Consider the following 16,012-nt stretch of genomic DNA (forward strand, 5'->3'; position numbering starts at 1 on the left):
CACAACTGATTAACTTCGCACCCGAATGATCCAAGGACTTGTCACGGGTGGCAGCACTATCTTCTGACATGTACAGTCTCACTGGAAAAGTCAGGCTTACATACAGTAGTTCATCTGTACTGTACTTGCATTATTTCATAGTCCTTCAATCATTGGCATTAATCAAGAAGAAAGATCTCTGTAGATCACATGTAGTGTATTTGTTCCTAATATACTGTACATTCTACCCCCACTATGGTAAAACAGAATTCAGAACTGAATCTGAATCTTGCAGAAATAAATCAGCAGAATTCACCAGAGCCTGAAATTGTTCCTTGCTTCTGTACACCTTTTGGCACATCAGAAACACTGCCTTCAAAACCTTCTGAGCTCAGGGGCCATGATTCCAGCAGTGAAGGGAACTGGTGGTTCCGTAATCTTGTGGGGTGAGTTCTCAATATATGGCTCGGATGCCCTTAGGCTTAGAAGGCAAGGCCAACGATAATCAGTTCATACCGCAATGATACCAAGTGATCACCATCAGTGACCTGTGATAATGCTCCCTTTCACAGAGCATTGCTGTCCTCCCAGTGGCTGGGTGAGCAGGACGCTGGTGTTTCCCTGTCACGGCCTCCTCAGTCTCCGGATCTGATCCCAGTCAAGCACGTATGGGCATTATGGAATGATGCCCCTGACGGCTTGCCCGTGGAATAATGGTGCTGCATTACTCCTGCAGACATCCAGACGCTGGTGGACTCTATACTACAGTGCAACTGGAAACGTTAGGAAGGCCAGACTGAGTAAACACTGAGCAGAATCTGGCTACACCACCAGGTTCATACCCCTACACCTCTCAGCGGGACCAGCGGGTTCAGTGTCTGTCTGAAGGAAGTATCCCCACCTACAGCACAGTGTCCCCAGTCAGCGGGAAGGAGCGCCACCTGCTGGTCCACCAACACCATTTCAGGCAGCAGTGTGCAGCTCCAAGGTGTTTGCTGGGGGTCTCCCACTGCAGGGCTGACATGGCTCAGCCTTGCTGGGGCCTGGATATGTGAGAGGAGGTGAGGTCATGATACTAGGTGTCAGAGGAGAAGGATTTTAAGTGCTGAATGATGTCCAGAGTCTGGCACCAATATAGGTGCTTTTCTAGAGTTCATAGACTGGCGTCAGACATGAAGCCATACCAGTGTTAATCTATTTGATGTTCCAGGGTAGGCAGAACCTCTCAAAAAGTCACTAACTCACATATCACCACTGGAACGTACACTATCGACAAATTCTTGACACATAAGAAAGTATCAAATGCTTCTCTCACATTCAGTCAGAGCTTTTGCCCTTGGGAAAAAAAAACATGTTTTTTTTTGTTTTCTCAGCAAAGCCTCCCTAAGGTCACATGCAAACCACTTGCAAAACAATAAATTGCAAACATGAAGGCTGGATAAATCTGCCCATTAATCGGAAATCTCTAAGAAACATTTCCTTATCAGTGGCATTGCACAAAGAGCTCTCTCCTTTGGTTCACTATCGCTCTAATGAAGAGACTCCCAGAGCACAGTGAACAGTTCAACAGTTCATGTGCTGCGCAATCTTCACCTTTGTGAAAAGTACAGATAATGACTTATTTTTAAACGCTCTTGAACGTCCGCAGTAAATGCCCACATTTGATCTTCCTTGCTGGATGAGACACTATTCTCCCAGTCCGTACAGGTTTACCCGCTACTGCTTATAACTGCAGGACAGACCAAAAAGCACTCTGGAGCCTCACAAAGAGCTCTTGCAAGCTTGTTTTTCCTCTCTGTTTGGCTGTATGGAGGGAAGGCACCCTGCCACCTGACAACCTGAAACGGGCTCCCCCACCCAGCCTGTAACCAAACTTTAAAACCAAGCTGGAGTCAAATCAATTAATACTATACATCCCGGGCTTGTTTTTAAATCCTACTGTAACTAAACCACCTGGCAGTAAGTCCAGAGGAGGTCCAGGGTGTCGTACAGCATGTAGGCCAGACGTTTACTTAAGTGCTCTTGTGCAACTAAAACATCTAAAAAAAAATAATTCCTCTACAGAATTTCCTCTAGCAGTTTCAAAACAACAGGCCTACAATCACCCAGGGTGTGGAGCAAGACACATCGGGAAACGCGGAGAGACGAGGCTAGTCTGCTGCAGCACGAGTGCCAGGCTGAACAGGACTAGAAGCTCTGCCCCCCGGGTCTGTTAGATCGGCAGGTCAGCCTCCGTTTAAACCAGAGCAGTGAAGTAGAGACCAAAGGAACGAGGCAGGGTCAACTAGCAACAACTAGCATCTCAAGAAAATAGGGACTGGTATATTGTTTAATGTAGAACTCCGCTGTTTCATAACTATTGGTAATAGGATGATGAAATATTTCCGCACAGAAGCGCTTTTACAAATACCGGCAAGGGTAAAGCCCAGGACAGGTGGGAATTCATCCCCGACTGGAGTCTACCTTTCATTGCAGTTCACTTTTTCCAGAACACAGAAGAACATGCAAACTCCCCCGTCCAAACTCCAACTCAGAACGATAGAGCTGGGAAGCAGCAGTGCTTTCTCTGACCTGTTAAAATCCCAGAGAGACAGACAAACCTCCCTGCACCACCCTCCTGTAGTCTCACTTTGGCTTTGGCGTTTTTCTATCCATAGTTTCCATTTCTGTTTTCCTTTCAATGCTCTTCAACACATTTCATGAGCATGTGCATGTTTATTATTAGCCAGTCTGTTTCCATGTTAACCGATAATAATAGGACAGAACGCAGGAAATGAGATGGAGGTGTGGTAGGGAGGAATCTTCTTCTTGCACATTAGTCCATGAATTAAAGACACCCACTGATGTCGTACTGTACTTGTCAGGGACAGTTTGTACTAGAGAGGCTTAAAAACTTTGCTGGAAACCTTCACAATAAAATGGAAATTTGCACAAGGAAACACATCATGAGACACCAAAAAAGCAGAGTGCACTCCTTCAGACTCCTCCTACAAAAACCGGAATAACAGATGTCTTTAGTGTAACTTTCAAATCTTTGTGTTCTTCTTAAATTACACTGCAAAGCATTAAACACCACATTATTTCATTTTTTCTAAGTCAACACAAGTAATGAATATTTCCAATATTGCACAGAAATGTTAAATATTCAGATTAAAATGCTGCAATCAGAAATGCACAGCCACACACAAGTGAGATGTTCTGGAATTAAATGTTTGCAAACTGACTGGAACTTGCTCCTTCCTCCTTCCTCCTTCCTCATACGCTAGCTCTGATACTGGCTTGTGTGTGTTGGGTAATCACAAAAAATTCTTTTCCATTTAAGTTGTTGCAATTATTTCTTTTTAACCAAAGCCTGAGCACAATGAGGAAATCACAATGAAAAGCCAAGATATTGTTGCACAAAGACTTTATTTTAACACCTTCTGCACCTGTACAAACCCTCAACTGCTGTACCTGTGTGAGTCCCTTTATACCAAGCTATACCTAGCTAATTAGCCCCCTGTGAAACTGCGGCTCTCAGCCCTTCACCAATTATCTGATTAATCAAATAAGGCAACTAAAATGTACATTTTCTGATAATAAATACTTTAATGGTTAGTTTTCCCTGTGGGCTTTAAAGACAGTACACTCCATGGTTTCTTTTTCAATCCTTAAAAGTTTTTTTTGCATTTCTGTGGTGTGAACGTTTGTATTAGTGTACAAAACTGCTAAAGCCCAGTACAGTTGTAACTGTTCCTTGCTAACAAAACAGAGTTTTGTTTCATCTCTGTTCTTCGGGCTTTAGTCCTGAGTTTGACTTTGACTCCCTGTACTGGAGATGAGTCATCTTTGCCGCACTTGGCTTAATTAATGGGCTTTGCTACAGAGTGGATAAGTACACTACACCCTCTGAATTCTTCTGGTTTTCTATGAACTGCTTCCCTTAGTTTACTGCTCCTACCCAGAGTTGTAAGAGAGGAAACGCCAACAAGAGTTAAACTGCTGCTCTGGTTAATATAATGTGCTGCTGTGGAGAAATGCACCGGTGACTGTACCTCCTGTGTGATCAGGTGTATTTTTTCACAATGGATATACAGCATCACGGTCATCTACAGTAAACTGAAGAACAGCTCATACTACCAGGACCCAAACAAGGCAATGCTTTGGAAAAGACTTTTGATATATACAGTATCGTAAAGTTTTGTTATTAAGAAAATGTCATCTCTACATGACTTTGCTCTCTGTCTTAATTCCACACCCTTCTCTCTGTCCTCTCCTTCAGACTCTGCCCCACTCTGCGCAAGCTCCCATTTTAAAACAGTCTGATGGATTCAGACACAAGGCTCCTGACCTCCTCCCACACTGCACCCTATAGAAGGGCGCCCCCTAGCTTTCCTCCTCTTCCGACCCCCTGGCCAGCTGCAGGTGCCCCCCCCCTCCTCTGTGCCACAGTCTGTCTCCCCCCGATCTCTCCCCGGCGGGCAGCGCACTCCTGTAGCCTAAGGGGCAGCGCCTGCCTGCTGATGAATCGTTTCTCATCCCGCACTCTCACTCCCCTCTGCCAGGTCCCTCTTCACCGTTCTCTCCCTGACTTTCGCCCCCGGACCCAAGTCCAGTTTCCTTGCTATCCGCATCCTGATAAACACTTGTGATAAAACACTACTCATTCCAAGGAGCTCCTGTCTGAGCCGAAACACGTGGTTTCAGCGTGGCTTGACCCTCCTTGAGAAGAGGGGTGTGATGTGGAGGGGAGTCTAAAGTACAAGCAATACAGCTGTGGCTGCACACCACAGCTGGAGAGACCCTGCTGGGAGACGCCTACAGCGACGCAACAAGGGCTGCAGATTCCAATGCGCTTCAGTGCAGTATCGGATTAAAGCACTTGCTATAAAACATGAAGTATATCTTTATTGTCAGTAAAGTATTGTATACTTATGTACTAAATCGGGGGACTTTAGAAGTAGGGCAGAAGACTGCAAGCCGGATTCTGGGGAGCCCCAGTCCAGCTCCTTTTACAGGGCACCTCCATTCTAATGTTGGTGAGCACCTGATACACAGATGAGTACCTGAGATATTGATGATGTAAATAAGCAACCTGATTAAATAACAGAATGTTATTCAACAAATCACCTGCTTAGTCCATAATAATAAGCCTCTACCAAACATTTAGAGATTGGTGGCTCAGTGGTGACCTGCATGACCTCCTGGCACTGTCCTGAGGGAGGTGTGGACACCGTCACAGAACGGCAACGTCTTCAGCTCTTGCCTGCAACAGCTTCATACAAATAGTTAAAAGGTAAAAATTAAGGACAATTCTTACCTTAATTTTAAAAAGTTTAATTCGATAGGCAGCAGTCTGAGTGACTATTGAGCCTAGGAGGAAATGGTTTTAGGTATTTTTTTGTGCAGAAGGAAGCAATGATCCTTTCAGCGACTGAATGTCTAACGCAACAAAATGGTATTGTAGTTTGCACAATGAAATCTACTGTCACTATTCTTGGAACAGGGTGAAAATTACTTTATCCTTTATCACTATACCCTTTAACGCATATATTCTTAAATTTTGTGAAACCTTTTGTCTCGCTTCCTTAACATTATTTACAGCGTCTAGACAACACTGGAAACAATGAAAATACAAATAAAAATGTAGGATACACTTATATTTGTTTATATACCGGGTTATACTGTATACGATCCCTTATTATAAGTGCATTATTAGTGCATGGATCAATTTTAACTTAATATCGCTATATTTGTGTTTTACATACTGTGTACAATTGTGGTCACAGTGTTACAAAATAGATACCACTGCTCAGGAATTAGTCCAGAGAAGAGCAGCCAGCTACATTTCAGTGTGGCTTAAAGAAATGTCTCGCACATTCCTGAACTTTTTTTCTTTAAAAACAACCTGATCCAAGAATTCGAAATCCTCAGAAACACTGACAAAAGTCAGGCCAGTGAACGTCTGCAGAATCAACAGGGAACCACCTGGACACAAGTGAGGACAACCTGGAAGTGTATTAAAAGCTCGGAACAGGAGGCTCTTCTTCACACAGAGTTGTCAGAGTAGGGAACAAGCTAATAAGACAGTGTGTGATCTCCTGTCCCAGCCTGAGGAACAGACATTGAGCCCGTCTCTCAATAATAATAATCCAGTGTGTGATCAACTGTCCCAGCCTGAGGAACAGACATTGAGCCTGTCTCACAATAATAATAATACAGTATGTGATCACCTGTCCCAGCCTTAGGACCAGGCAGTGAGCCCGTCTCTCAATAATAATAATCCAGTGTGTGATCTCCTGTCCCAGCCTGAGGAACAGACAGTGAGCCTGTCTCTCAATAATAATAATCCAGTGTGTGATCTCCTGTCCCAGCCTGAGGAACAGACAATGAGCCTGTCTCTCAATAATAATAATACAGTATGTGATCACCTGTCCCAGCCTGAGGAACAGACATTGAGCCTGTCTCACAATAATAATAATACAGTATGTGATCACCTGTCCCAGCCTGAGGACCAGGCAGTGAGCTTGCTCTCAATAATAATAATCCAGTGTGTGATCTCCTGTTCCAGCCTGAGGAACAGACAGTGAGCCTGTCTCTCAATAATAATAATCCAGTGTGTGATCTCCTGTCCCAGCCTGAGGAACAGACAATGAGCCTGTCTCTCAATAATAATAATACAGTATGTGATCACCTGTCCCAGCCTGAGGACCAGGCAGTGAGCCCGTCTCTCAATAATAATAATCCAGTGTGTGATCAACTGTCCCAGCCTGAGGAACAGACATTGAGCCTGTCTCACAATAATAATAATACAGTATGTGATCACCTGTCCCAGCCTGAGGACCAGGCAGTGAGCCCGTCTCTCAATAATAATAATCCAGTGTGTGATCAACTGTCCCAGCCTGAGGAACAGACAGTGATCCTGTCTCTCAATAATAATTATACAGTGTGTGATCTCCTGTCCCAGCCTGAGGAACAGACAGTGAGCCTGTCTCTCAATAATAATAATACAGTGTGTGATCTCCTGTCCCGGCCTGAGGAACAGGCAGTGAGCCTGTCTCACAATAATAATAATACAGTATGTGATCACCTGTCCCAGCCTGAGGAACAGACAGTGAGCCTGTCTCTCAATAGTAATAATACAGTGTGTGATCTCCTGTCCCAGCCTGAGGAACAGACAGTGAGCCTATTCTATGTTCTATGTCAATGTGCAATAACATTTTTGTGTAATAATACGTTGTTTGTAAATATTGTGTTAACTTTTTTCCTTTGGAAATGGAAATTCATCAGACACGCCTCCTCTTGCACAATGTCACTTTGAGAGATGAACAGAGATGGCCACTACACCAGCACTACTGGTTTCTTGATGTAATTCTAGATTCTAGGAAGTACAGTACGTTATATTCATTTGTTGGGCATTCCCTTTTATTTGAAAAACAATTGGACACATTTCAAATGTGTCTTTCTGTCCAATTCAACAGAACAAGAACAGCAACAGCTTATTAACCTTCTTTGTTGAACGACAATACACAGATCTCCAGTCATCCCCTTTTCACAAAACTAGTTCATAATAAAGATCAAACAGACAGGGCTGTTAAGACCACTGAACTGCTGTTACAGTACCAGTACTGCCTGTCAAATTCTGTTTCGTTCCTTTCCAGCTACACTGAATGAGCTGCACTTGTCGTTTATATTCAACTGAGCCGTAAAATGCCAAATTATTTAAAATGAAAGTTTTTTATCACAGAAGTACATTTTTATGTTGCAAAAGTAAACTGAGCCCGCCATCAGAAACCCTGTGATGAATCATCCCCTTTTCTGTGAAATGCGACAAATAAACATGTTGAAATCACGGAGAGATGTTAGAACAGTGGTAGGGTTGGGGTGGGGTGGGGAAAATACATTTCCCTTTTTAATTTGATTCACTAGTTTTTCTTTGCTTATTATAAAAAAACAAGTGCAGAACAGAGAGATAATTTTTACGTGTTATGGATACTTCCCTTCAGTGTCCCACCATCCCCCAGAAGGAAGAGCACCGCAATCTCGCTTCAGGAAGAAAACTGGGAGGATACTGCAGGACGTGTGGACCAAATCAAATCACACCTTTAAAGGAGTCCCATAAAACTTTTCATGCTTCTTGCACTGACATACCTGAATAATCACAGGAATGCAGGTTAGAGAACGGAAAAAAGATTTTTCTAAATCAACATCACAACTCTGCCGCGGATTATACTGATCCGAAAAACTAAAATGAAACAAGAATCACCAAGTAAACGAAAGTTAAGGACTTGACTTCTGTTGTCTCAAAGACAATAATACTAAATTCGCTTGGATGATGTCAGAAGGCAAAACAGAGGGGTATAACCACCTTTAACAAGATTAAATCAGAGCTCTGTATTCGGATCAATTGAGTCTGCCGAGTTACAGGAGTGAAAATCCTCCCACTCAAGTACCTTGCTCCTTACTGAGAGCTGCACTCACACTCCGTCATCAGGACACACCACACAGACATCTGGGCAACTGTCATGCGACCAACAGACTTTCGATCAGAGCACAGTGTGCAGACTGACCCAGTAAATACAGGCTCACTGGTGACTGAAATGTTCTTCTCCGGTTTCCCCTATAGTTAGCAATGTTCAGCAGGTGAACCAACTGTCCTGTTTGGTAAGGAACAGGATGGTCACAGATATGTCCACTGATCGCAGCTCTGAACTGGTTTTGTTCACGATGTCTACTTTCAAGACGCTCTTTGCAACTTTAGGAATAATTAAAAGACTGCTTTACAATACCAGCTGGGCCTGTTTAGTTCTGGGGAAGGGAGACCTTCAGGGAAAACCAGGGTGCTGCTGTGAGTGGTATTAGTGGACCAGTAGGTGGTGCCACTCTGCTGTGACATTCTTCGGATGAGACGTCCAAAAGTAAGGTCCTGGAGACGTCAAGATTGGAGATCGATATGCATGGGGGATGAAGACGACCACCTCACACAACATGTTGCTTAAGAGAAAGAAATCATCCAGGAAACAGTCTGCTTACATCAGGACAGCGAACATCCTGGACAGTAGACCAATATCTGCAGACCTCTTAGTGCCGTGACGTGACTGAATCATTATTGCTCCATAGACTAGAGTGGCTCTGTCTTCACGTTATTAAGATACTCGACTGAACTGTGGGCTTTTTATAAAAGATCTCAGTTTCCAGTCTTAATCCCCCTTTTCCCTTCTCCTGTCTGAAACTGCAAACGGATAATTATCTCAGACCTTCACTATCATTCCTGCACCACCACAGAGACAACTTTGCCTTCCATTCTTTAGAAAGTCTAAAACGTGTACAAAATGTAGAAATCACATTCATACGTGAACAGAAAATCAGGACGGTCTCCTATCAGTGGAAGTTGTACTCATGATTACAAAGAGCACTGAGCCGACAATAGGCATTCAGCTGCACAACAGGCAGATCAAAAGCACAGAAATCCAACCCAGCTCTGAGCCTCAAAAGCTGACCTGGCTTTTATCACATTTTCCCTTTCACTGAATTTGCAAACCTGCTTGTACCATGTAAAGAACAACTGCTGGTTTAAAACCAACAGGTTCACTGTGGGTACAAATTCACCTCAAATAAAGAATAAAGGACTGTTCTGATTTGTAAAATAAACAAACTAGGGCAGATAATGCACATATTAGAGACCACTGTCTGCAGCTAAATACCTGTTTCCATAATATACTCTTTGTAAGGAAATCCTGGAATACCTACTGTAAATAAAAATTTCTTACAACACAGCACACATGAGATGAGTAATGCTAATTCTTCCAGGATCTCTAAACCGACACAACATTTCTAACTAAAGCAAGAGTGTCATGTTGTAACACCGTATGATGATTGCCCCAGAGTGGGTGAAGCACGGGCTCACACTGTAAAACTCCCTCTGAGACCTCTGGCGCCTTCCTCAGAGATACAGCAGGGCTTCTTGGGAATTAATTCAGACTGTCCCAGTCCCAGACAGGGAAAAACAGGGTAGACTCATGAGAGGAACCGGTGAGCGGAAGGACTGGTACGATGTGTCTGCTGTATACCAGTAAGGGCATTCAAAACAGTGCTCTAACAGGCAATGCAAAGACTCCTCCTAAAATAACTCCTGTGATAACGTTTGTTTCTTTGCCTGGAACAGCCCGCTCCTGTTCCCGGTGTAATATAAAACCGGCTCAGCCACAGATTTCACAATGTAGCGAGGCGTTTCCGGGCGGTCCACAGCTCGAGTCCGCAGGACAAGCCTGGCGTGAAGCAGCACGGTACAGCATGCTTATCCTGGCCCGCTCCCCTGTTCCTGCCCCTCGGGCCGCTGGGAGCAGCGCACCTCGAGCAGCCGCCAGGCCTCCGCGATGATGGCGTACTGGATGCGGTTGAGCGCGAAGCCGTCGATCTCCCTCCTCAGCCGCACGGGCGCCTGGCCCACCTCCCTCATCAGGGCGAAGGTGGTCTCCATCACCGAGGGGTCGGTCTCGGGGTGAGGGACCAGCTCCACCAGGCGCACGTAGTAGGGCGGGTTGACCTGGGACAAAGACGCACGCATGACGGGCCGCGGCCAGACTGAGACGGAGGCCCCGGGCTCCAGGGCCCGGAGGGGCTCCGTCCTCGCTGTCAGTGCCGTTCATTTGCCACCACAAGTGCAATGAGATGCTTACCTGCAGGTGTGCGCCGATACAAACGCGTCAAGGGAACGCCAACCCAAAACACAGAACAGCAGCAGCAAACAACAACAAAGCTGAATGACACACAGCTGAAGTTCAAGCCAGCACAAGCAGCGAGCGAATCATCAGTGTAAGTGATTAAGAGTGACACAGATGAACGGTGCGTTTTTAATAACAGATCTCAATCGCCAGTTATTATCCCTCCGTTCTCTTCTCCTGCCTGGAATTGGCCACGGATAACGATCTCAGATCGCCACTATCACCCCTGCACCTCCACGGAGACAGGCGAGACTCCCCCTTTCCTGCTATTGCGGGAGTGCGGACCCCCCCGGACCGCAGCTACAGTGCGTCCCCCAGCTAAGCCCCAGGTGGCTAATGAGCAACCGAAGAGCTAACATTCCAGAGCCTCCCAAACGGCAAGTTAATTTTTTAAGGGAAAATGCTACTTGGGAGTATTTTTTGCGACACTTTAACCAGCCAGCGCCCTGCGTGAGGGGTTTCAGAGTCAGGACTGCCGGAGGCCTGGTGTGAGCGGTGTGTCACATCTTCGGCTGGAAACACGAGACCCGGCCTGCAGACAGGAGAGGAGTTCTCCTGACGAGGAGATGGGGAGACATGTTTGTGACTGGTGTAATGGGCGCATTCCTTTAGGGCCTCGGGATGAAATACGGAGTGCTGCCTTCAGTGTGCGTGTGAGCGGCCGAAGAAACAGACACAGAGCTACTTTGTCAACGTCTACACGGATGTAAAACAAGGGATCAGAAAGAGATTGCATTCTCTGGACAGATTTTACTCTCAACATTTGCCTTATATTTTTCTTTACAGCATCAAAGCCATTCTCCACCACTGGAACAACGGTGGCCCGAGGCAGCACGACTGTCTGCTCGAGTGGAACCGAACCTCTCGCTCTGCTACAAGGGATGAGAAAATGTCATCTAGGAACCGGCCGATGATGAACGAATTGCTAATCTGTGCTGCAAGCAGCGGTGTCAGTTTCAGGACGCTCGGCTGCTGAAGAGAGGCATTGAATGCCCGTTTCATGATGGCTGGCTGCCCTCCAGATACCCGTCTATTGTACAGTATTTCTGCCAGGGAAAGGGCACCACTGCCTCCTCACTCCGGCAGGCCCAAGGCCAGGTGTACAGCGGGCCAGTCCAGTACACTGCCCCCCTGGCACCTCGGGGTGAACCAGAGCTTCCCCATGGCTTGCAATGCAATACTTGTGCTGGTGGGGGGAAGAGGCTGGCTAGACCACTAGAGCTTTGCCTTTTAAAGGAGATTGTGATCGGGGGCTGAACTGTATTGAACAGGCAACAACCAAAGTCAGTAATTTCACAAACTCCCCTCTGGAGGAGTTTAACATGTGTTTCCCCGGTTTTACAACTGAAAAAACGAAAACACAGAATATGAGCTGCTCTCAATGACTGATGCAGTAGAATGACGTGACGCAGCCCCTTAGTGCAAGCAGGTGAATCTTGCCGGGCCTAAGTCTCTTGCAGACAGGAGCAGGAGTTTGAATGGATAGTCTGTGGACATAACTGGGGCGAGAATGAGGATGATGAAATATGGAAGAAAGTAAAATCATGGATCATGTAATCAGCAAACCGTCTAAATGTGTCCCTCTGTACAACCTCTTAGCTCTACTCATCTAAGTGTAGGGACTTCCAGAGTTCATGCACTCATTTTCTACATACTATTAATAAGTTATCGTTTCATTTACTAGATCAGCACCTATCTCCTGCATTGCTTATACTGTGGAAAAGTGCTGTTTGTCAGCACGAGCACCTGATAGCACAATCCAGTATTGCACCACACACAACCCCTCTGTTCAACCCAGGCATTTGACTGAAAGACAGCCTCACAATATTCTGGAAGCCAAACAAAGATCAAATAAACCTTATCCCACTGGGACAGAATGTACAGCAAACCTGGCTTCTCCCGGGGAGCTGCTTGCATTCTGAGGAGCACGGGAGCGGAAGTCTGTTGCCCTCAGCTGGACTTGCTCCCACACGGAGGGGAGGGAGGAACCGTTATTGTGGTGGCTGTGCATGCAGAGTGGCAGGGGGCTGCTCGACACTCACGGGGTGAGACACGATGCACCGCGACTTGCGCTGGACGCGAGAGAAGACGTCGCTGGGCTGGAGGCAGGACGTCGAGCTGCTGAAAACCACGCTGCCCTCGGCGCAGGTCTCCAAAGCCTGGAACACACCGCGCTTGGCCTCCAGGTCCTCAAAGACGCACTCCTGTCGGGAGACAGTTTCATCGGTAGGTCAAAACCCCCGCCGAACACAGAGCACCAAAGACCCTCGGAATGTGGCAAAGTGCTGACATGGACCACACTGCAGTGGAGAAAACAGGACAAGCAGGCCTCAAAGCTGACTGATGCTGATTTGGGATTTTTCTGTACACTCCCTCAAGACACAGATGACAAACTACAGGCCTTGCATTATTTGAGCAGATTGCACTTTGTATTCAGGGTCACATTTCTCAGCGTAATCGGAACGTACAACCTCGCAAACACACTATCAACGAAACTCGCACCCGGTCTGAAAGCTACATCAGCATTTTCAATGGATCCCTAAATAAGGGGAAATCGAGGTTTTTCCGATTGGCAGAGAGAAAGAGATCAGCAAGCCAGTGTGAACAAAAGAGAACTGAAAGATCAACTCTAGGCAAAAAAGCGCACGCACAACCTCACAATATGAAAAGGGGATTAATCAAAGAACACCCTCAGCTGTTCATGCTGGCTGGAGGAAGTCAGCTGCTGAATTAACCCCTTCGTGTCGAACAGTGGTTTCTGGCACAGGCCAGGCTCAGCACTCGTAACAGCCTTCCACGATCAGAAGTCAGCACCTCCGCCCTGCCCCACAAAGACTCTCTGATGCAGCCCGGCTCTGAACAGCAGCGCTTTTTAGCGGAGAGGAGCCATTCAATTTTATAGAAGCAAACAGTGTGTACAGATGAGATGACACAATGCTCAGAATGTTCTGTACTTACAATACAGAAAGACACAAAATGATCAAGGCACATTGGTCCTTAAGGATTTGCAGACAGAGGAAGCCAAGACTACATTTTGTTACAATAACATGCACAAGCACATTTGAGAAAATCTCATTGATATCATGAATGCTCAGGGCATGAAATGCCACCGTGGTACTGTAGTTTTACACTATTTGCCTTAGCTTGACCGATGGGAAATCATTCTTACAAAGGGGAGTGTACCAGCGCACTCAACCAGTTAGCCCTCTTCTCTACCCACAGACTCAACACGTACAGAACTACACGTCAGTCTTTTATATGTCTTCCATCTATGGGCTCAAATTGCAGAACTTCCCGTCACACAAGATGAGGTGGCGCCGGAGCTGGAGGGGTGAATGGCACTGTATGGTGCACACCTGTGATGTGCCAGAGAAAGAGTGGAGGGGTACCGTGAGACACAGAGGGACAGCAGAAGCAAGTGGTCCTGGGCATTTAACCATTGGCTGGAGAAGGTCAGAGGTCAGAGGTCAGGTCGGGTCAGACATGTGGGCAGATTACCCTGCGTGAGCTTCCTCCCCTTGACCACCTAAGAGGTACAGCTTTAACACAAGTTGATGTGGATGGGAAAGTTCTGAACTCTGATGAAGACGTGTATTCTGTAGCTGTGTGTTAGCTTCAACGCTCTGCACAGCTCTCAGGTTTGGGGGTTGTTTGCCGGGAAGTAATCGTTCCAAGTGAAGCTTGGGGGGCTGAAAGTCTCTCATTGATGTACGGTTATGCTGCCAATACAACAGCTGCTGTGAGTGAAGTCGAAGATTTTCTGTGTTACCGTGTCCTGAGAGTTGTCTTCTCCAGCGCACAAGACAACCGAACTGACCCCTCCAGAGTTGAAGACAGTTGCTTCACTCATCAGCCTGCAGCTTCAGCAGGGCCACAGCTCTCTCAGTGTCCCAGGTGCTTTTTAGAATCTACCTCACTTTCCGCTATGACCAGCTGTCGGAGAGCTTCACAGGCACCCACAGAGGAGCCTGACAGCAGCTCGCTGGGGTCAGCAGGGAGAGGGGCTCTTCGTGTCCGTGCGCCGCGCCTGGCAGCTCAGCAGGGAACTGCCCGGCCTGCTGAACCAGCACGCTGCTCACTCGGCCCCCTCGCTAGTGCCTGTCCCTCAGGACACTGAAAAACACAAGACGGCTCCCCCCTCTCCCCGCGCCGCGGGCTGGACGCCTGTCCTCGAGGGCCACGAGGTCAGGGGGCTTTCGATCCGCCTCCCAGTCGCTCGACTGCACCGTTTACTCCCTAAACCAACCTCAGTCAACAAGCCCTTTCCCCATTCTAGACACCTGTGACATTTATTGAGGTTGCTTTCCTGGCGGAGCAATCCCATGAAAACCGCATGAGAGATTCTTAACTCTAAGCTGCAGAGTTACTGCAGTTTAGAACGGAAAAGCGTGAAAATCTGTATTTCTGCTGAGAGCAGTCCAGAATGCCCACAGCCGGTTGTCTCACCATTCCCCTCAGAATACGAATTTCCCAATCCAGTTCACACTCTCTGTTGTCATCTGCTGACTTCACCCACAGATTACATAACGTCTCCCCATGGCTTTTCTGCTGCGGGTTTCACACAGCCTCTATCCTGTATGGTACAAAAAGTAACATGTTTACTTTGTAAGATTTAGTACAGGGCAGAACGAGGAAAACAGAAGGAAAACAAATGGGCCAGGAGGCCCTTACTTCTTAGTTATCGTTGAAAAGGTCAAAGTCAAGGTCCTGAGCTGTATTACAGTATCTTTCGTCCAAAAGGACCCCAAATCTCCTTACATCTACAGTGGGCAGGAACCCAGCTGTGAAGTGGGCAGCCCCACTAGAGACCAGACTCAAGGAGATTCACCAGCAGAATCAAGGGGGAAGTTTAAGAAGGTAAGTTCAAAGTGCAGCTTAGCCACCAAGGCAACACCCATATTTTATCTGAACAATGGCACTGGATCTTTAATAATAATACTTCCTTACGCTTATAAAGTGCTTTTCTGGACGCTCCCGTCAAAGTGGTAATGAGAGTGATGAAGCCAGTTCAGAGATGGGGGTTATTACGAGGCCATGATTGGTAAAGGCCAGGGGGAAATTTGGTCAGTGTGCCAGGGTAACACCCCTACTCTTCTCGACAAACGTCCTGGGACTTTTAACGACCATCCGAAGGACGGCGCCTGTTTACAGTACAGTGTCCCCGTCACTATACTGGGGCATTAGGACCCACACAGACCGCAGGGTGAGCGCCCCCTGCTGGCCCCACTAACACCTCTTCCAGCAGCAATCTTAGTTTTTTCCAGGAGGTCTCCCCTCCAGGTACTGACCAGGCTCACAGTGCAGAGCTCCAGTGGGCTGCCAGCTGTGGG

At 46.7% G+C, this 16,012-nt stretch overlaps 1 protein-coding gene across 1 annotated transcript in view; it reads right to left on the minus strand.

Moving 5' to 3' along the window:
* Positions 1 to 16,012, minus strand: part of cryl1 (crystallin, lambda 1) — a 40,320-nt gene that overhangs the window by 11,696 nt on the left and 12,612 nt on the right. The window contains exons 4-5 of the mRNA XM_015364231.2: positions 12,725 to 12,886; positions 10,310 to 10,504 (exon numbers count right to left, since the gene is read on the minus strand). Of these exons, the coding sequence (XP_015219717.1) occupies positions 10,310 to 10,504; positions 12,725 to 12,886 (357 nt within the window). The remainder of the gene's footprint in view (positions 1 to 10,309; positions 10,505 to 12,724; positions 12,887 to 16,012) is intronic.

The sequence above is a fragment of the Lepisosteus oculatus genome, chromosome 15 (genome assembly GCF_040954835.1).
Source record: "Lepisosteus oculatus isolate fLepOcu1 chromosome 15, fLepOcu1.hap2, whole genome shotgun sequence".
NCBI lineage: Eukaryota > Metazoa > Chordata > Actinopteri > Semionotiformes > Lepisosteidae > Lepisosteus > Lepisosteus oculatus.